At 50.6% G+C, this 19,944-nt stretch overlaps 6 protein-coding genes and 1 non-coding gene across 7 annotated transcripts; 4 read left to right on the forward strand and 3 right to left on the reverse strand.

Moving 5' to 3' along the window:
* Window positions 1–1,161: 1,161 nt before the first annotated feature.
* On the reverse strand, window positions 1,162–2,035 carry LTR84_012639 (uncharacterized protein; the record flags this gene model as incomplete). Its single annotated transcript, XM_064856158.1, has 3 exons — window positions 1,162–1,642; window positions 1,702–1,823; window positions 1,886–2,035. 3 exons carry the CDS (start codon window positions 2,033–2,035, stop codon window positions 1,162–1,164), a joined length of 753 nt encoding a protein of 250 aa, XP_064708058.1.
* Window positions 2,036–2,586: 551 nt separating this feature from the next.
* Window positions 2,587–3,534, reverse strand: LTR84_012640 (uncharacterized protein; the record flags this gene model as incomplete). The annotated part of the gene is made up of 3 exons (XM_064856159.1): window positions 2,587–3,097; window positions 3,157–3,278; window positions 3,337–3,534. The coding sequence occupies 3 exons, from the start codon at window positions 3,532–3,534 to the stop codon at window positions 2,587–2,589; spliced, it is 831 nt and encodes a 276-aa protein (XP_064708059.1).
* Window positions 3,535–4,781: 1,247 nt separating this feature from the next.
* Window positions 4,782–7,028, reverse strand: LTR84_012641 (uncharacterized protein; the record flags this gene model as incomplete). Its single annotated transcript, XM_064856160.1, has 1 exon — window positions 4,782–7,028. The coding sequence occupies one exon, from the start codon at window positions 7,026–7,028 to the stop codon at window positions 4,782–4,784; it is 2,247 nt and encodes a 748-aa protein (XP_064708060.1).
* A 158-nt stretch (window positions 7,029–7,186) lies between these two features.
* LTR84_012642 (uncharacterized protein) lies at window positions 7,187–7,522 on the forward strand (the record flags this gene model as incomplete). Its single annotated transcript, XM_064856161.1, has 1 exon — window positions 7,187–7,522. One exon carries the CDS (start codon window positions 7,187–7,189, stop codon window positions 7,520–7,522), a length of 336 nt encoding a protein of 111 aa, XP_064708061.1.
* A 3,163-nt stretch (window positions 7,523–10,685) lies between these two features.
* Window positions 10,686–12,142, forward strand: MET2 (homoserine O- acetyltransferase; the record flags this gene model as incomplete). Its single annotated transcript, XM_064856162.1, has 2 exons — window positions 10,686–10,910; window positions 10,967–12,142. The coding sequence occupies 2 exons, from the start codon at window positions 10,686–10,688 to the stop codon at window positions 12,140–12,142; spliced, it is 1,401 nt and encodes a 466-aa protein (XP_064708062.1).
* A 4,479-nt stretch (window positions 12,143–16,621) lies between these two features.
* Window positions 16,622–16,735, forward strand: LTR84_012644. The gene has a single exon. It is a non-coding gene; the product is annotated as a tRNA-Arg (tRNA).
* A 1,182-nt stretch (window positions 16,736–17,917) lies between these two features.
* Window positions 17,918–18,859, forward strand: LTR84_012645 (uncharacterized protein; the record flags this gene model as incomplete). The annotated part of the gene is made up of 1 exon (XM_064856163.1): window positions 17,918–18,859. One exon carries the CDS (start codon window positions 17,918–17,920, stop codon window positions 18,857–18,859), a length of 942 nt encoding a protein of 313 aa, XP_064708063.1.
* Window positions 18,860–19,944: the final 1,085 nt, after the last annotated feature.

Consider the following 19,944-nt stretch of genomic DNA (forward strand, 5'->3'; position numbering starts at 1 on the left):
AGAGCCAGCATAGTGCCGCAGATAGCAATTAATGGAAGTGTATAATCCCACTGTGGTTCTTGTTAACATAGTTTCTTCCGCCTCCAAGATGATTCTACCTGAAATGATCCGCTCTCTAGTCAGCACAATAGCCACGGACATGGACCTCCTCGGCACATGCTTGGAGGCTCGCATCCAGAATCTTTGCGCGGTGATGAGAGTAGTTGATGGTAGGAAAATACTGAAGAGCGAATTCTGGCGGTACTCGGCGGTCGCTCTGGCCCAGGTGCAGCATCCTCACTGCCAGACCATACCTTACACCTTGACGCTCGGTCTGCAACGAGTCTTACCGTGGAATGGATGCAGACACCATGGTGGAGCGTCAACATCGCGACAACCGGCACAAGAATATTTTTTGGGTCAAGCACAGTTGCGGATGCATTCTGTCTGTCGCTTGCGATGTTCCAGTCAAGGCCAACCCTCCACGGTGATGATGACGGCTACCGTGCCATACTAAGCTTTCTGGAGACTTACACTGCAGGTAAACTGTAGCTTCTACGCATATTTCTGAACGCGACGAACGTAAAGAAGGCTCTGACATTTCACAACAAGTGGTGGTTCAATGTCGAAGAAAATCTGTGATCTATGTTGTACCCTACCCTGCAAGTGAATTTCATAACGAGGCTGCAATCAGGCTAGGCGTGAAAAGGGGGTGGCTTGGGCGCCCTGGGGCTCGGCAATAGTGCGCTGGATTTGCCGGAGGCTGTGGTCACAGCCTCGCGTACAGACTACATCTGACGGCCAACTTCATCTCTACTCTGCGAATAATCTGCATGATATGATTCACACGATTATCAGCCACAAGAACGTATCTAGGTTAGGAGCTCAGTTTTTCGAAATTGATTCGTCATTGATGATGCTTTACATCAAAAATGTTGTTGTGACCACTACTCTCATGGCCACGGTGCGTGGTCGCTACCTACATGGGCGCTGACGGTCATGAGGGCCGGGCCATGAATGCTGCCGAATTCCAGTTGCAGCTGCTCATGAATGCAACATATTCGTGTTCAGACCACGACAACCAAGCTTTGGCAGCCTCCAGGTCTGAGATCGATCCAAGTTTGTTTGGTAAATAGTCCAAAGACAAATGTCTGGAGAGAAGTGCGTCTCGTCTTCAGAGTCTCACTTTCCTTTTACACTGTCCCGGCCTATTAGTTCCGACACCAGAACGTCATAGCCAGGTCCCTGGGCAAGGCGCTTCAACTTTGGCTTCTGGCGAACTTCAATTGCAGATTTTTGACCATCCTTGGCGGGTGTCTCAGCATATTTCTTCAGGCCCTCGCAGATTTTCCAGACGATGGGATCCTCAGCCCTCACAATGTTGCTGACGTCAGGGTGAGAGATCAGTTTCTCGTGGTTCGCAATGAGGAATATCATGACAGGGTCTCGGAGTTCGGATTCGCTTGGGCTGCTCCAGTTGTACATGAGCTGCAAAGGACGTGCCAGCCCGCTCGACCAGACAGTATCTTTCGTGAAGAAGCTAGAGTAGTTTGCAGCTGCACGCTTCTTTAGGCTCTCTATGCCCAAATGATCTGCAACTCGATAAACTTGACTGTGAACTCGAATGTTTGGAAGATCCCAGATATCATCATCTTGGACACCCCTAGATTACAAAATTAGCTAGACTCAGGGATGTGTTGAACTGTTTATGGATTTGCTTACCACTTCTTCATGAATTCAAGGAGTTTGAAAGGACTGTATTTGTTGGTGTACAAGAACTGGAAGACTCGACAGAGGATGGATGGCGGATATTCGCTGATGCCGTATTGCGACTGGGATTCCTTCTACAACAAATAAAGAGGACTCTGGTTAGTGACGAGGATGATGAAGATAGTGTAGAACTTACAGCATTGCAGGCCGCTTTGATGACAGGGGGCTGCGAGCAGACGATGTTTCGATGGACCTTGAACTGCACTTGGTTGCAGGTGATGGTGAGATCAGAGTACTCGCCAGACTTCAGTAGCTTGAGGCCTGTTTCCGCACTGAGGGCTGCCATGGTTGGCGGAAGGATTTGGGAAAGAAGGAAGCCTCAGTGGATGGGTGTAGGCGAGGGTAGAAGGAAGGCGAAGGATGAAAAGAAAAGAAGAACAAGAAAGGTCTTGAACGTGGGCTGAAAGAAACTATGTGATGAATTAATTCACTGCCTGTCTGCCTGCACGTCCACAAAGCGGAAGAATTCACCACGAGGCACTCCGCTTGTCGAAAGCGAATCAGATCACCTCCTAACTTGTTAGATTCCCGAAGGTGTCGAGTTCTCGTTTCACCTCTCGAATTCAAGGAGTGAGGGAGATATCACAAAAGCGACAAAGTTATCGGGCTAAGGTAGGCATTGGTACTGGAGATCTGCCTGAATCTAAGTATGCTATGTGGGTTGATGCCCCCAGGATGCCCATGTGCCCTTGTACCTAGCAGACATCATGATACATGATACATGACAGGCTCACAGGCTCGCACGACCAGCAGTCGCAGGATGATTGAGAACAAGAATTATTCTGGATGGGATTGTCAGTTGTCGCTCATCAACAACATTCCCTTGCTGACAACTTATCACCAGGCACCTTCCTCCACTGGTTTCTTCAATAAAGCAATCGTACTGTTCAAGCTGTCGATCTCGAAATGTGCATTTTCCCTGACCCGACGCAGCTCCCTCTGGGCTTCACATGAAGCTTCGTTCAACTTGATGATAATCTTCCGCTCGACATCCTTGTTTAATTTCATAAATGCTTTGCAGAGCACTGGGTCGTTCTTGCGGATAACTTCGCTGGTTTCGGTCCATTTTTGTGTTTCTTGACTTATTTCAAAAAGGAATATGGTCGTGGGATATCGAAATTCTTGATCATACGGTTCCGTGAAGTCATACATGACCTGCAAATCCCGCGCCGTGACTCCATCATTGTTTGGTCTCATAGAGTCGAAGGACTTCCAGTATTTTTCTGCCGCATATTTCTTGAGCGATTCCATTCCCAGCATATCCGCAGCTTGATGGACCATAATGTGGACAGCAAGCTCTGGCAACTTCCCATCGATCTCATCGGAATCATTGGTATTATCAGCTGTCCTATCGGTCGATATTAGACTATTTTGCTGGTGACTGCAGAATCAATGTCATCAACTCACTCGTTTCCGCCAAATTTAGGCAAAGTCCAGGGTTTGTATTCAGCGGTGTACATGAACTGCAACACCATCTTCATGATGCGCGGCCTTTGCTCGGGAAAGTCGATCTTTGCTTCAGCAGCTTCCTGTGGAGGGTTAGACGAAACCAGGTGCAGGCGTGCTCGGATTTATAGTAGGTATTACCTTGAAATTTGCATTATTACAAGCGACCTTGAGCATCGTGGATTCTGCACAGATGATGTTTCGATGGACCTTGAACACTTTATACTGGCAGGTGATTGTGAAATCCGAGTACTCGCCAGATTCAAGCAGTCCACTGACATACTGAGCGATCTTCATCTCACCGACATACTGAGCGATCTTCATTCTGGTCCGGTTCATGATGCCGCTGCGGTTGTAGTAGCAAGACGGGGGACAAACATTGAAGGTCTTTGCGATGAGGGAACAAAAAACTTCAAGAATTTTGGGGCTGTAGCAGGAGACGAAGAGGAGTAGCAAGAGAAAGAGACAGAAGAAGGCCATGAGGATTCAATGACGACCAGTCTCACTTCCAAATCAATAAGGGAGGATACTTCACCTTCACTGGCAAGTGGACAGCGGAATCCCAGAAATCGATGAGATCCCGGAGGACGCCCACGACAACGCCAACCACCTGGGCTGCTCCTCACTCCTCGACGAGCTGCAGTCAACAGCCAAAGCAAGAGAAGATCGAGTGAAGCTGCGCTGAACAGGGCTCCTCCGTGGTACTTTGAAAGGACCCCCCATCTTCAGAATTCGTCGAGGAGCCATACAGACAATGAAGGCAGCAAAGCACCACTGACCTGGCACGCGAGGACCTGCCTTTGATTCAAAGACACGGATGCTCGAAGATGTGCAGCAAGTAGCATTTGCTAGATCTTATCCACCGTGGCACCATGCGAGGCCATTTGTTGACCTTTGCCGGGCAATTGCTGAGGTCGTCGCGCTGACAGCTGGACGATGTCACTGCTATTTGCTTATCCTCTTGGTGTGATGAAGAATTTCCCCTGACGGGGAGATGCACAAATGGTATGGAGCATGTACACCTCATGCGGCAGAAATGAACACAAGAGTTGGAAGGAAGTACCTCGGTAATATGAGATGGTGATAATGGTACAAGTGTGCTTTTTCGGATTGGAAACTCAGGCTTAAGAATACACTAAATATCTCTGGACTATCTTGGATTTGATGTAAATCTTTCCCGGGACGTTGAGCTTTGCAGCAAACAGCTCCCTTACATTTCAGTCATACAAAGTGGCTTCACCTTCATCCGAGATTCACACCTCTATTTCTGTGCGTACTTCACCCTTTCCAATTCTCCTGGCCATGTACTCGGTCGGCAGCCTCATCCCCACATCCCCACGCCCAATTGCCTCTTGTCTAGGACATGCTCTTTCTCTCCAACATCTCAAATACTTCATATTTCTGGAATATGCAAAACCCTCCAATCAGTACCCCATCACCCCCGTGTAACAAGAACAAATAAATAGGTGAAAAGAAAAAGTATGTAAAAAAAGAAAAAAGCTGTGTCGTAGACGGGCGTCGGCTGTCGGTAGCAATTGGCATTCCACTGTACAGGGATATCTGGTTGGTCCACATATTTGGTGAAATCAGTTCCATCCCAGGCTGTTCTCAGCCATCACAGGCGGACTGATATAGGTACGTCCGCTGCGGTTTGAGTTACTATGATCGCTATTGCGTGACGTTCGACCATTTGTTCTAGTACCGTAGCTGCCACGACCACCTGCAATCATTAAATTGGACTGCTCGCCTGGGCGACTGCTGGCGCCGGAGTGGAGGCTGCTTGATCTTTGGTGGCCTGCCTTCTTTTTCTTGTATCGTCTCGCAACGAGAAACATGGCTGCTCCATAGACTGTTGCGCCAGCAACTGCACCAACAGCAATTCCAACAGAAGATGGTCGAACTCCGGAGCTAGTGTCACTGGAGCCTGGGGCTCCACCATCGTCGGAGCCAGCGCCCGAGGTGGTGGCTGGATTGTTTGCAGAGTTGACGGGAGTTCCACCATTGCGCATAGTAGAGCCGGCCAATATTGGAATAGAAGGGTCAATCATGCTCATCAATGTTGTGACCGAAGGGTTATCATTGTGGAAAAGACCCGAGTTTGGATTCAAGATGAGCACAGAGAGCAGATCAACCTTGCTTTCGGGTATATACGCCATTGCAAGTGTTGTGATATAGCCAACGGTGTCCAATGTATTGTAAGGTTGAAGATATTGCATCACAACATCGTCCAGGGTCAAGTCCAATCCACCGCCAACCCCCGGAGGAATGAAAGAGAAGATTTGGGAGACAGCTGTTGTAGAAGACACCACGAATTGGTAGTTGAGACCATAGGTGAACCCGAGTTGGATCAGAGTGGAATTCTCCGGTGCTGGGGGAATACCTCCTTCCGGTTGAATGACACTGGGGAGAGAAGTCGGGATGACAGCTGCGCTGGTCGAAGATGATCCGGATGTAGGAGCAGTCGAAGTTGCAGTGATGATACTCGAATCTGGGATCAAAGTGGTCATGGAATCCGTTCCAGTCGGTTGGATGGTGTTTGTAGGAGGAGCCGAGGTGGTTGGAAGCGTGGTGACCGGGTCTGTGCTTGTCAAGTTTCCTGCAAACGCCGGGGGTGTGGTGGGTGTCTCAGTTGGCAGCGTTTCCGGAGTCAGCGTGGGCGTTGTGCTAACAGGAGGTGGTGTTGACACGGTGTCGTTGTTATTATTGCCTGGGTCAGGAGTCGGTGTCGTGGTGATCGGTGAATCGGTGGGCCCTGTGGGTGTCGTGGTTGGAGTCGTGGTGATTGGGGGATCCGTGACTATGGTCGGCGTAGTAGTGATCGGAGGGTCTGTGACTACGGTTGGCGTCGTGGTCGGCGTCGTGGTGATCGGGGGATCCGTGACTATGGTTGGCGTTGTGGTGATCGGAGGGTCTGTGACTACGGTCGGCGTTGTTGTCGGCGTAGTGGTGATCGGGTTGTCCGTGGGTGTGTCGACAGGCGGTGTTGTCGGTGTTGTGGAAATAGGGTCACTTGGCTTGTCAGTGGGTGTGGCCGTTGGTGTTGTTGTAATGGGGTTGTTGTCGTCGGACGCCGTATTGTCATCTGAGCGAGACTGGGTCTGTGAGGCCGTATTGCTGGTGGTGTCCGGTGGAGGCGTGATTGTTGCGCTCGCAGAGGGAGTGGCGGTGGTTGTGTCCAGGATATCCGAACCCGTTGGCAGGCTTGTTGTTGTATCGGTCGAGGTCAGGGCCTCGTCTGCCTTGCTTGCATCTGAGGCAATTGAGGAGGCTGCCGCCTGAGCCGAAGACAGTGCCGAGGAAATCGAGGCCAGATCCGAGGCTGTTGATGCAACGGATTGAATGGAGCTCGCAACGTCCAGTATAGAAGAAGCAGCATCACTAGCGGATGATAGGGCCGCGTTCGGATCTTGGGTGCTGGTGCTCGTTGCCTTGTCTGTAGTGGTCGCGGTATCCGTAATCACCGTGTCTCGGCCCAGTGTAATATCGGAACTGGTGGCTACGGACGAGGTTGCCGCAGGGTTGGGAGTAACGGTTGCAGAATCGGTTTTGGTGCCGGTCGTCGTCGCATCTGTCTTGGTAGAAGTGTCTCCGGCAATGTCGGAGGCTACGTTAGAGATAACGTCTGCGATGGTCGAAATGATAGAGCCCAAGCCCGAGTCCGCGTTGCTGGAGGAATCGGTCGAGTTGGTGCCAGTCACCTGTCTCTTGACCACTTGCGGGAAATAGTATTTGGGCTTTCTCAATACATCTCTTTTGGGATGGTGTGCCGGGACAGCCTCGGCGAGAGAAGCAGCAACCGCCGCTGAAAACAGTGTAATCAATGTAATCTTCATGATTCTGTAGAATTGTCGGGGGAATACTGCCAGATGTCAATTGTTGAATATGAGAGGCCTGGTTCAAGGGAGCTCACTGCAAAATTTCTCGTGTAATGAATGTATGGGGTGAGGTTATATGTTCAAAAGAGCGGCTAGGATCCGAGGATCCCTAAAAGATGGCAAGAATACTTGAAACCACGGAAAGTCGTGTCGTCGATCCTGGGTTGTGGGATTCGAGCAGTGACTGGAAACAGGCTTCGAAACTTGATGGCCAGCCGCTGAGAGATGGGAAGATGGTATTCTTTGTTTCAAACTTGACCAGAAATGGAACAGGTAGTGATAAACAAATCCAGGCTCATATATTTGGAAATGATTTCTTTGAGACAAGATCACCGACAAAGAACTTCAGCACCAGATTGGGCGTCCTTGAGAAGGGTTGGGCCAGCCAATTGAACAATACCACAAAGACGAATCGAGGTCGAGGTCGAGGTTGTAATGCGAGTGGCGCGTAGTAATGGATCAAAGGCCGAAGAGAAGTGAGTTGGTTTAAAGGATAGTGGTCGTTGTATCAAGAAGATCTGAAGGTCGATATGCAAATGAGTGAACGCGAGCAGCGACGAGTCGTGCTGGCCAAAAGGTATATTCGTTGGGATGAATCGAATGGAATGGAAAGGAGGTCGGTTCCAGGACCAATTGACACGTCGAAGTTAGGAGGTTATCGGTCGCAGAAGGAGAGACAGCGACCGTGGCGACGTTTGAGGGATCATCGAGGCTCAGTGATGATAGAGGAATTGGAGGGCGGGAGAGAGAGAAGGTGTATACGGAAGAGAAAGCATTTGTCCGAAGGATAGCGTGGTTGGAGTGGGCGTCGTCTGGAGCAAGAACGAGGAACTAGAAAGGAGCGACTTTGAACGCAGGTAACGAAGTGAGGGTGGTGCTGGTGCTGGTGCTGGTGCAGTCTCAGGTGCAGGAGCAGTGCCAGTGCCTGTGCAGGTGGGAGGGAAAGGGAGGCGAGCCACAAGCGTCGTTGCTAAAATCAATCCCCTGCTCAGCGCGCTCTCAGGCACGGCAGGCACGCCTTGTTCCTGGTTGCGCCAAAATTACATGGTACCGGGTAACGGGTCTTAGCCAGGAACAAGCCTCATCCTATCGAGGTTGATTGGATCGTGATCGAGACGTAGCCCGGAGGGGACTAGCTCGTACGCACAATAACGGTAATCCACGTCTTCGGTGACACGCCAGCGCCCTTGATGCCCTCGGCCCCCATTGGCCCTGGCTTTGTGTGCTCGACCAATTTCGAGGTCAATCTCGCTCATCAATAGGCTTGCCTTAGCTGTCGATGGTGGCTGAGGGCCACCTGCCATCATTGGCATGGTCTCCTCGAATGGTCAAAGAGTCAATTAAGCCGCAATCCTACGAGCACAACACAGACAGAGGACGAGGTATGGCAGAGGGTTCACTCGTCTTGAAGCTCTATCGACTTCGTACACCATCGAGTGTTCGTCATCCATCTAACATAAAGTTCTGCCCTGGGTCTTTTTTGGGACCTTGAGACTTTGGTTGAAACACGATCTGTAAGAAACATGGCCACTGCCGATGTTGGGAAAAACCTTGCTCATGGAACTGCCGGCTGCTGCTTTTCTTCTGGTCGACACACAGGCTTGAACCATGGATCCAGAAGGACGTCAACATCACATAGGTTACGGGCAGAGCCAATCTCAAGCTCAGAGACCAGGACCCAAGTGCGTGTCAGCCTCCCGGAGACTTGGCGTGGTTAGGCTACATGAATGGCCAGGCCAGGCTTTGGTGAAAATCCCTGGTCAGCACGTTTTTGGCTCTTGAATTCATCTAGAGGTGAGGTTTGCAGTCCGACATTTCCATCTCAACTACTACTGTGTTGTTCGTGCAGCTCAGAGCCCCACACCTAGACAGTACCTGACGGTATGCTTTGAAACGCTCAACTTGTCCATCAGAATGGATATGTCAGTCAAGCATCTCTCTTCTTGGAAGGGACGAAAAAATGCAAAATCAGCGGCCCCGCCAGATAAATGCCCGACTCGCCGGCGTGTTTCATCTCAGGGGTAGGCGGGCGCCATTTTTGATCAGCCACCCCCAGCGCCGCAAGGACTTACGGATATTGATCGTCCGTCAGTGCCGCATCCGTCTTCGCCTATGATCACACTAACCCTTTGACAATCACCATACTCGGGATTATTGATTCAGCAGGATTTAACGAGATGCTTCGTGGATTCGCATGTTTTCATCCCGGACCTCGAAGAAGTCTGGATTCATGAGATCGACTACAACTACAAAATAACAGATCTTTCGGTATTGGCATGAGATTGAAAATGATGAGCATCTCACGTGATGTGAATCGGCCTTGCTTCACCAGTGCATTCCATCACCGTTTCATGTCAAGACTAACTGGCCACCAGTGGACGCGTGCACAAGCCAAATCGCCATGAGTTCCGTCAAAACAAAAGCCTCTGACACGGTGACGTGACCCTTGAGGATACAGGTACTCTATGCACGGCGACGTGACACCTCGCAAATCTTGGGGAAACTTGGGAAGTGGGGTTTAGGCACCTCATTTTCAATATGCTGATCTGTGAGTTGCTCAGTGGTAGTAGCCATGGATTAACCATGCGGTGGACAAGAGGATCACGCAGTAGAATCGCCAGATAGTGCGACCGTGCAGGCAACCCTATCATGGTATCCATGAACGGAGACAGGAAAGTCGGAAACGGGGAACAAGACTGAAACGACGATGCTGGTCAAAGATTGTTCTCGAATTTGAGGGTCTAAGCGAGAGAAATTTGTGCATGTCATAATGATATCGTCGGTGGTCAGTGGGGGACGTTCCACTGGTGTACGAGACATCCATATCTAGATGATAGGTCGTATACATAATTCTAGTTGCTCAGTCACCGCCAGTGACATAGGTTCCTATAGCATTCACAGTGCACTTTCAGGGTTGCCTGGAGGCTTGAGATATCCCCCCGTCCTCGGCACATCGGGCCAGCTTCAAGCACCACGGCATTTGTCTGCAAATTAGATGGAATTATTCCGACTCTGATCAGCACTTCCGAGTTCTCCCTGAGTCCAGCATTCCCACATTATTGATTGTTTTTAGCAAATACCAGAATGAAAATCAAGGAAGAAAATGAAAGACGTCGACTTTGATTATCATATATCTATACTTGCGATTCCTCAAAAGAAAGTGAACATGTCAGGGCGAAGGATTCAACCCGCAGAGCATCATCCTCAGGCACTTCCTGGTCGGTGCGGTAGATGGAAAAGCTGGAGAAATAGGTGGTGGGAAGCAGTCCGGCATTGGGCAACCCTTCATAGTAAAAATGTCCTCTGAATGGGAATGGGAATGCCCGAGCACGTCATTTGGCCCCGGTAGAATGTTTGCTCCACACTTTTGCCCTTGACTGCCATTGCACACTCTTTTGCGGCCTTTACCTCACCCGCTCCAAACGAGTCTCGACCTTCTCGACGTCTTCCACCATTACTTCGATACTCTCTTCGTGATGCTCATTCTCTCCCAGACACCTTACTGACCACAACATCATTATCCTCCCGCCCCATCTCATATGTCCTTGAGCATATTGATATCGTCATTGCAAGTCTCTGAGCTTGTTCCCCCACCATCATTTTCACGCCGCCACCATGTCTGACTCAGGGCCTTCCTCCTCCTCCTCACCGCCCTTCAAAAACCCAAAGCTCAGTGCAATGAGCAAGGCCTTTTCTCAAATCGACCTGGACGGTCATGACTTGCCCCCCTCACCGGCACCATCGAGCCCAAGAGGGGGTCGCAACTATGCCATTGCCACCCAGCTGGTCTATTCCGAGGGCAACGATCAGTACAACGCCAGCAGTGTACCTATATACCAGGTGAGCAAGCGCTCTTAGAGCTTCGATCGAGAGACCACACACTAACACAACCACAGTCGGCAACATTCAAACAGTCCTCCTCCACGGGTGGTGCGTCGGAATATGACTACACCCGCAGTGGGAACCCGACCCGAACCCACCTCGAAAAACACCTCGCAAAGATCATGCGAGCAAAAAGAGCATTGGTAGTCTCCTCCGGCATGGGCGCCCTGGACGTCATTACACGCCAGCTGCGTCCGGGCGACGAGGTGGTCACCGGCGACGATCTCTACGGAGGCACCAACCGACTCCTCAAATACCTCTCAACCCACGGTGGCATCATCGTCCACCATGTCGACACCACTACACCTGAAAAGGTTCAAGAAGTGGTCTCTTCCAAAACCGCCATGGTACTGTTGGAAACCCCGACCAACCCGCTCATCAAGATCGTGGACATCCCCACCATCGCCAACATGGCTCACATTGCCAACCCTGCATGCCTCGTCAGCGTGGATAACACCATGCTCTCTCCCTTGCTGCAGAACCCCCTCGAACTGGGCGCCGACATCGTCTACGAGTCCGGCACCAAGTACCTCTCAGGCCACCACGACCTCATGGCCGGTGTCCTCGCGGTCAACGACGAATCCCTGGGTGACAAACTCTACTTCACCATCAACGCCTCGGGCTGCGGCCTCGCACCCTTCGACTGCTGGCTATTGATGCGAGGAATCAAGACCCTCAAGGTCCGCATGGACGCACAGCAAGCGAACGCGATGCTAATCGCCCGCTTCCTCGAATCAGCGGGCTTCAAGGTCCGCTATCCGGGACTCAAATCCCACCCTCAGTACGACCTGCACAACTCCATGGCGCGGGGCGCGGGCGCCGTTCTGTCGTTCGAGACCGGCGACATCCAGCTGTCGGAACGCATCGTTGAGTCCGCCAAGATCTGGGCCATCAGCGTCAGCTTCGGCTGCGTCAACTCGCTCATCAGCATGCCGTGCCGCATGAGTCACGCGAGCATCGATGCCAAGACCCGCCAGGAGCGCGGCGTCCCTGAGGACCTCATCCGCCTGTGCGTCGGCATCGAGGACGGTGAGGACCTGCTGGACGACCTCCGCAGTGCCCTAGTCCAGGCCGGCGCCATGAACGTCTCGCTCGACGGCATCTACGCCAAAAACGCCACCATCGGTGACGAGCATTCACCCGAAGGCGAGCATTTGGCCGCCAAGGCCGCTGCGATCAATGAACCTTGATCTCGATATTAACTAGACTCGTCACAACCTCTTCAAACCACAAGACATATATATGATCATCACCTAAATCAAATCCTAAAAGGAGACAAGAGAGGGCGGATTGATGGCGTTCAAAACTGGTGGCACGACAAGGAAGGAACAAGTCGGCCTCGTAAAAGTCGTATAAAAGAACTGTCAGTGTGGATGCTCTCGACTGATTCGTATCGCAAACCTCATCGTTCCGTGCGCTGCGATTCAATCCATTACATCTATCATTATTCTAGCCTTAAAAATAATGTACATATCAAGGAATCCCACCCGAAGCCACATGCATAAAGAGTCTTTCTCGATACCCGCTGACGCAGTATACTTCGTACGTGATACATGCAATAGACAACCGAAGATATGAACCGCATCTTCGGATACTGCAGGTTGTTCCACACCGATCTCCAGCCTCATGCCGTTCTGACTGTGGCCCCCTCCACCCCGTGTCCCACGTCCGGATACCAGATCCGAAATGTGGGTTTTTTCGATGCATGATGGGTTATCCCACGTTGGCTTGACTTCGCACCAAATTAGCTGTGAGTCAGTGACAAAAGACTTTCTCCCTTCGGTGGGGACTTGGGTACCATCCCGAACAAAGCCCCTAGTTGTAGACAATGCTTCGGCTATGCACCATTATCCTTCCTGTGCGCCCCCACCCCCTTGGGGTGGGTTCCACCGTGATTTGGAATAATCCAGGAATTGAGTCATATGGCCAGGTAATGGTTGATGATGACCAGTCTGTGCGGGAGCTGCTGGGTTCTATGTACAAGCTGAGAGGCATTTATGTAGGTATATTATCGAAGGCTTGGGAAGGTTGAGTCTGGGATGGACTGGAAGAGACAGAACAAAACTGTGAATCTGCATCCCGGTGTCGATGCCATATGGCAGATTCTCGCTTGACGTCAAAATCTGCGTCAGAGTGCACGTCTATGCAAGCGTTTTCATCTATTGTGCATAGCTCCCGCAGTGGCTGACTCCAAGCATTGCGCCTTCTCTGATCGACTGGACGGGAACGCTTGTGGGACGTCCTTCGTACACAGTCCTGTAGCGACCATGAGCTGATATCTGAGCTGCAGAAAAATCAATGATTCATCAGCATTTCTGCAACGGTCATCTTCGGGAGAATCCCCGAGGATAGGCGTTTTCCATCTTTGCTACATATCTTATGACCGGGATATGTACGGATAGGGAGCTGTTGCTATCTCAGGGGGCGCGGCGCACAGAGGATGCGGAGTCTCCTCAACAGCCGGATTCTCGATCGATCGGACAGTACATGCCCTCTTGGTTCCAGCTGTGCCAGACGGAGCAAGCTGTCTCCTTCGAACCATCTTAACCTCGGAGCCATCTCATCCAACCACGAAAGGTGTGGCTGATTGCTCGAAGGAGCCGCTAATGAACGAGACTGTGTGGCCCTTGTCCGGCCTGTATTCTTTCTACTGTAAGTACGAATACTTACTCATACCCCTTTGTATTCAAGACCATTGTAGAGGGGTGGCCATGTCACAGATGCATCTCTCTTCTTTTTCTTAGGCGGTCAGGCACTCTGTGTATAGTGGAAAGGGTACGTTCTTGACAGCTGTCTCTATGATGAGTCAGTTGCTGATGGAAACGTCCACACGACAGTGGTTTTCCCACAGAGTTGTTATGACAGAGCAGTCTACTGTCACATCGCTAGCGTCAGCGATGAAAGAACATAGGTAGCTCACGCGTTGGCGGGTGGATACAACCGGTTCCTGCACATTATCTCAGCTTCCTGAAGCATTCCGGCCCTAGCCAGGAAGGGGAGAGGTGTTAGCTCTGGTTTGCAGTAGCACAAAAACATCCTGGATCAGACGAGAGAGAAATCAACAGGAAGAATCTCGCGGAGTGGAAGATGCCAGCCGTTTCTTTCGAATGGTCGACTGTGAATGTTACTGGGTGGCCAACAACATAAGCGTTGAATTGCAATAATGAAGCAGTAATTGACCACTGACTGTTGATACGCTGGCGTCTTCCAGAGGTGGGAATTGAAGAAAGGGAAAACGAGTATGGGTGCGCAAGATGGATCGCCCTACCTACAAAGGTAGTGTGTGTATATATTCACGTGCAGGAAAGAACTACTACGAGCTTCAGGTTAAGGGGCTACCCAGAGATCACAAAGGCCCATGGGGGACGGACAGACCTGAATGTCAGCAGTGTCTGCAGGTTCTCTGGTCTGATATCCAGGGTAGTCGGTGACTCAGTAGGGCTTCCAAGGTCATAACCCACAGGTTTGCCTCCTGACTTGTCAGATCTTGTCTTCCGCTCTAAAAGCAACTTCTTCTCAACTTGGCATTTGTTTCGTTTCGCTGCCCTTCGAAGAAGATTTTGCAGCAATGCATCTTGAAGAATCTTGAATCGATATCAGAAATCAAGCAAAGATCCAAGTAGATGTAAAATGCAGCATGCTCATCAAATAGTGTTGCCATGGTCACACGCATCTTTTCGTGCTAACTTCTGGAGCCCACTCGCCAGAACGAGGCAGCTAGGCGTAACCACCTATGTAAAGACTCCAGTTTTTGAGATCGACGTTTCGAATACTCGAGCCATTCAATTCGAACTTTTGAGTTTGAAGGACAATGGCTTGGGTTTGAGCTAGACAGGCATGACTGTCCGCACTTTAATCAGCGCAATATTCGAGCTGCTGGACACATCCGCATCATTCTGGGCTAGAATGTCGTAGCGTCTCCAAAGGGTGTACCATTATAACACAAGACTTGAGTATTTCCAATGTCAACGGATATCTGGCTTGCAGGTGCAATGTCACATGAAAGCAAGCGTCCACGCGTCTCTGTCTTCCTCACCATGAAAGTTTCCTGTTGTTAACCTTCACTTCCAGACGCAGACCAGTGTATAAAACTCACCACCGACCTGATCACAGTCGTTGGCCAATCCCACATCAGAGAGATTGAAGTCACCTCTCTTGGATAGCTCGTGTATGCGCTCTAAGCAAAGCCTGGCCCTTCCCATTTGGCGTTCGTCGACACCATGGAACCTTATGACCCTGCGCGGCATCGGCTCTCCTCGGAGTTGCCTTGTCCGGGAAATCTTGCCAGCAAGCTTCATAGATAGTTGCCTGGCACGAAATAGAGTTCTGATGCAAGAAACACTCCCAATGGGGATCGACATCCACCACGGTCGACCAGCAGACTTGCCAAATCCAAAAGCTGATTTTGACGTATCTGCAATACACACTATGATGAGCCCCAAACAAGATGCCTCGCACATGTGACGACGTCCTGGAAGACTTGTGAATAGTCCACAGGTGAGCTCCGAGTCGGGGGCAGAGAGTCAAGCGACGGAGTAGATACATTCGGGTGGAGCCGATGCAGACGCTAGGCTTTGACAGGATAATCAAGACGGGGATGGCGGACGCCCATCTCATCCTGCCCCTCGGCGTGGTCCCGCGGATCGAGCTCACAAAGTGGCATCTTCATGCAATATTTCGGGGCCACCACAGGTCGATTATTCGTCCGAACGACTGCGGGGTTGTTGCAAGGGTAGAAATCCGGGTGAGATGCTGGTTATGATGGTCATGCGTTTCACCCCACGGTGTACCTCGTAGAGGTTACCCATCTCGCCCCATGATAACTCCATGATGGAGTGCGGTTTGTCAATCTAGCTTGTACGAACGTGGAGCGGTGAGCCAACATAACCGCTCGAGAATGCCGCTGCCATGGATCAGGTGCTACTAACTCGTCGGCTGGCTTCCCGTGCCGCAGTAATCATCAGAGTTTTCGGGGGAGCGATAGGATAGTGCCTGGTGGGTGAAGATAGCTCGCGAGGCTCCGTCTTCAGGTAACGAGATTTTTACCAATTCCTAAACATGCGGCCCGAGGCTTGTCCTGATAGACTATTGTACTTCGAACACAAGGGACTCCTTTCAGGCAGTCTTCGGTTGACGGCGTTAGACTTGCAGCTTTAATAAGGTTCGTCAGTGAAGATTTGTGTAGCCTTTCAGGCTATCAGGCTATCATTGCTTGAGATTGCCAGAACAGAGAGCGTTGTCGTTCGTGACTAAGAGGCAGAGACAGGGATGTTGGCAAACGAAATAGGCAAGAGTAGATCTCAAGCCCCCTGGTTAAGTCACAACAAGGTTTGGGTACCCCAGGATTGCAGACCCAAAGTGCTACAGATACTTTTCTGCGATAGACTTTAATGCAAGGTGTATTTTGTATTAATGTTTCTCGTATACTGATCCGTAGACCAGAGTACATGCTCCTAGCAAACTTAAAGACAAACGCCAATTTGTTCAATAAATTCGCTATGAGAAACGGATTATTGGGCCTCGGCGAGGGAGCCCCGCACACTTCAATCAGGTAGTGGTCACGTGAATCTTGGGATCTATTCATATAATTTGTATCCAGAAATTTGGGCGAAATTATGCTCACAGATTTGTACAAACTTGAATGCCTTCCTCCCGGGCGTGTCTAAGTTGGCCTTTTGGCGCAATGGTAGCGCACAGCTCTCCTACTCTCATTTTCTTCCAAAAAGAAAAAATCCGTGCCTGTTGGCAAGCTGAGGTTGTGGGTTCGAGTCCCACAGGGGTCGCTAATAGTCTCCTTTTTTGTCTTTTTCTCCAATGTGAATGTAAATGTAGTAAATTTGAGACGGATGCCACTTTTCCGCAATAGCTAATGAGATGAGTTACAGATTTCGAGACCCAATGATGAGTCCTTTATACGGGACATATCCATATCGAAACTCGTCTTCCACGCAGAGAGATCATAAAACGAAGGCTTCCCGCGCTATCGACATTGCGACGCAGGACGGCTTTGATGGACGTATCTTGAAATTGAAAATGAAGAATCATGCTCGCGTTCAAGCTACATACTCTGCTCTGAGGTAAAGCTAACGGTGTACCTTCGAGTCTTCTAAAAGGGGAACTATGGACAGACCCACTTCCATCTGCATCAAAAGAAAAGGAGTCCGCCACAAGCAGTACACTGTGCAGTTGTTCAAGGCAGTAGATTAAGTTTCCATCATCGATCCGGTTACAGGTTCGCGACTAAAATGTGAGTTGAGTTTACACTAGCAAATGTTGTTGACTGCAAACTCAACTGACAACATACACACAATAAAACATGTGCGGGAAGTCTTCAGAGTTTATGAAAACACTATTACCACCTGACACCGTCACCCACTTGGCTATCCGAAAAAGTATCCTCTGGGGAGTTGACGAACCGGAATTCGAGTTCACCGCTGCGGTACGACGCTCGCAGAAACTCAGATAACAAATTCGACCATGACCTGTTGATACGCAATGTTGTAGAATCGCCGTTGTAGAATCGCCAGAGTCTTGGATCACAAGAGCGATATCATTCGGCGCGAGTAATGAGCAAGCCAAAAGACATGATCGTCATGGGGCCGTAGTTGGCGCTGCAACTCGGAAGCCGCCGTAGAGCACGCGCAGGTACGCTCCCCGATGACCTTTGCAAGTCACTGCTGCCTTTCACCAATAACGGCCAGTTACAGGCGCTTGAAGTGCTAGACGGTGAATTACGGTTTGAATGCGGCCTGCCTCACAGGCCTTCCCTCAGGTATCTCATGGGTACTTCAGATGCTGAGGCAACAGCTGCGATACAAAACCCCGAGATCACCCGAATATTACCCGGGAAGTGAGGTTTTGGTCCAACCATGAAGTCATTCCAAGATTTCAGTGCACAACAGTAAACACTCAGTCAACCTCGAATTATAGCGTGGGGCTTGGTATACACGTCTTGCAAAGCCAGTATGCCTTTCTCACACCATAGTCACTCTGGTCAATTCTGTGAAGGCCATGCTCGGGATTCGTTGGAGGAGATCGTCCTCACGGCGATCTCCAAGGGAATGCACACCTTTGCCTTGACCGAACATATGCCGCGGCATGATCAAGACAGATATCCTGAGGAGGAGGAAGCAGGCGCCACCCTTGCATCAGCACTGGAGAATGAAGCGGCATACTTCAAGGAGGCGGTTCGGCTGAGGGAAAAGTATGGCAGCAGAATCGCACTTCCCATTGGCTTTGAGTGTGATTGGATCCGGCCAGAGTCTCTCGAGCTGATCGAGAGAAGCATACAAAGTTATGCATTTGACTTCTTCGTGGGGTCTGTGCACCATGTGCACACCATCCCCATCGATTACGACCATGCGTTTTACCAGCAAGCCCGTGACAAGGCGGGCGGGACAGATGAGCGACTGTTCGAGGATTACTTCGACGCCCAGTTGGCGATGCTGCAGGCGACGAAACCCCCGGTGGTGGGGCATTTCGACCTCATTCGCCTGAAAAGTGATGATCCTGACGGTGGTTTCAAGCATCTGCCCGGCGTCTGGGACAGAATCGAGCGCAACTTGGACTATGTTGCGTCATACGGAGCGACGCTCGAGCTCAACCTGGCGAGTTTGCGCAAAGGCATGAGCGAGCCATATCCCCAAGCCGAGATATGCGAGGCTGCGCTGAAGAAGGGTATCAAGTTCTGTTTATCCGACGACAGCCACGGAATCGATCAGGTTGCCTTGAACTATCACCGATGCCTACCGTTCCTCCAAAGGGTAGGAATCGGTTCTTTGACCTTTTTCAATCACAGCACAGGTTCGGGCAACAGCACTGACGAGCGGTTCCCGGCCCTGCGATCTGAGCAGATGTCGTTGGCCGAGGTCGAAAAGCACACCTTTTGGAAGTCTTGTGAAGTCTAGTCATGAGCCGTTGCATTATCTGCGATCAGGGACAGTTCGGGCATTGTTGGCTGCAAGCACCCTGGAAAGTGTCCAGTTCATGTTGGGCCGCTGTGCTTGACATGATATTGCCGCTCCACCAATGGGATAGAGGACGCTGGTCGTTGAGAAAAAGCGACTGGGTTGTAATGACTGGTCTACGGTGAAATATTTCTAGAAACCTGGCAGGAAATTTACGTGCATAAACTGGCGGGCGTATCACCGATCAAAGTCAGATACTGGACAGTTGTAGCTACCCATGACAGCATAGCACTGATAAAGAATGGAGTAATATCTACCTACGTAAGGTCAGACAATGCTGCATTAAAAGGGTTGTGACGATTTACGAAGCGTAGGATGAAAGGAAGAGGATGTCAACGAGTGGTGTAGCCGGATGACCCTGAGATGTCAATACGCATGCTCAACGGTGGCTATCCTCCCATGGGTGCAGGTGGATAGTACTTGGTATTGTGGTTGCGAGAGTGGAGGGTAAGGAGTGAACCGCCGTTCACCCTTGTGAGAGTCTGCAGATCCGAAGAAAATCTGGAGTGAGAGAATGCATGGACAGGGGTATCTAGCTTACTGGCGGACACCTCGTATCGGGTAGTTCGTAAAGACATGCAAGTTTTGCAATCTGACTGGGTACCAAGCGAGAAGTTAGCGTAGGCGGAGCTATCCCTGACTTGATGGCACCGTAGATCTTCGAGGGGATCAACTGCCAGCAGGAAAAGTCAAAAAGGATTGCACTCGTACGTTGAATGGCGGCATCAGTCTCCGACGATCAAGTGACACAGACCCTCGGCATCACCCTTACAGACACGAGTTGTCGTTGTAGTGAGTCAACCTTGACCACCAAAAATCATGTTTCTGCAACCTCACCGCTCCAAATATCCAGACCGAGTTTCTTCAGTGGTGTTGCTTTTTTCCGCCTCGTCGAGGAGGAACAACTGCACGCCTCGCAATGCTACTTCGGAAGTGCTCTTGCTGAATGAGACCCCCTAGTTGCGCCAGCGGATAACCACATGGGTGTCGATTTCACCCACTGGACGAGGTTGGACTGCTTAGTT

Source organism: Exophiala bonariae (assembly GCF_035927105.1).
Source record: "Exophiala bonariae strain CCFEE 5792 chromosome Unknown scaffold_8, whole genome shotgun sequence".
In the NCBI taxonomy this organism is placed as follows: Eukaryota; Fungi; Ascomycota; class Eurotiomycetes; order Chaetothyriales; family Herpotrichiellaceae; genus Exophiala; species Exophiala bonariae.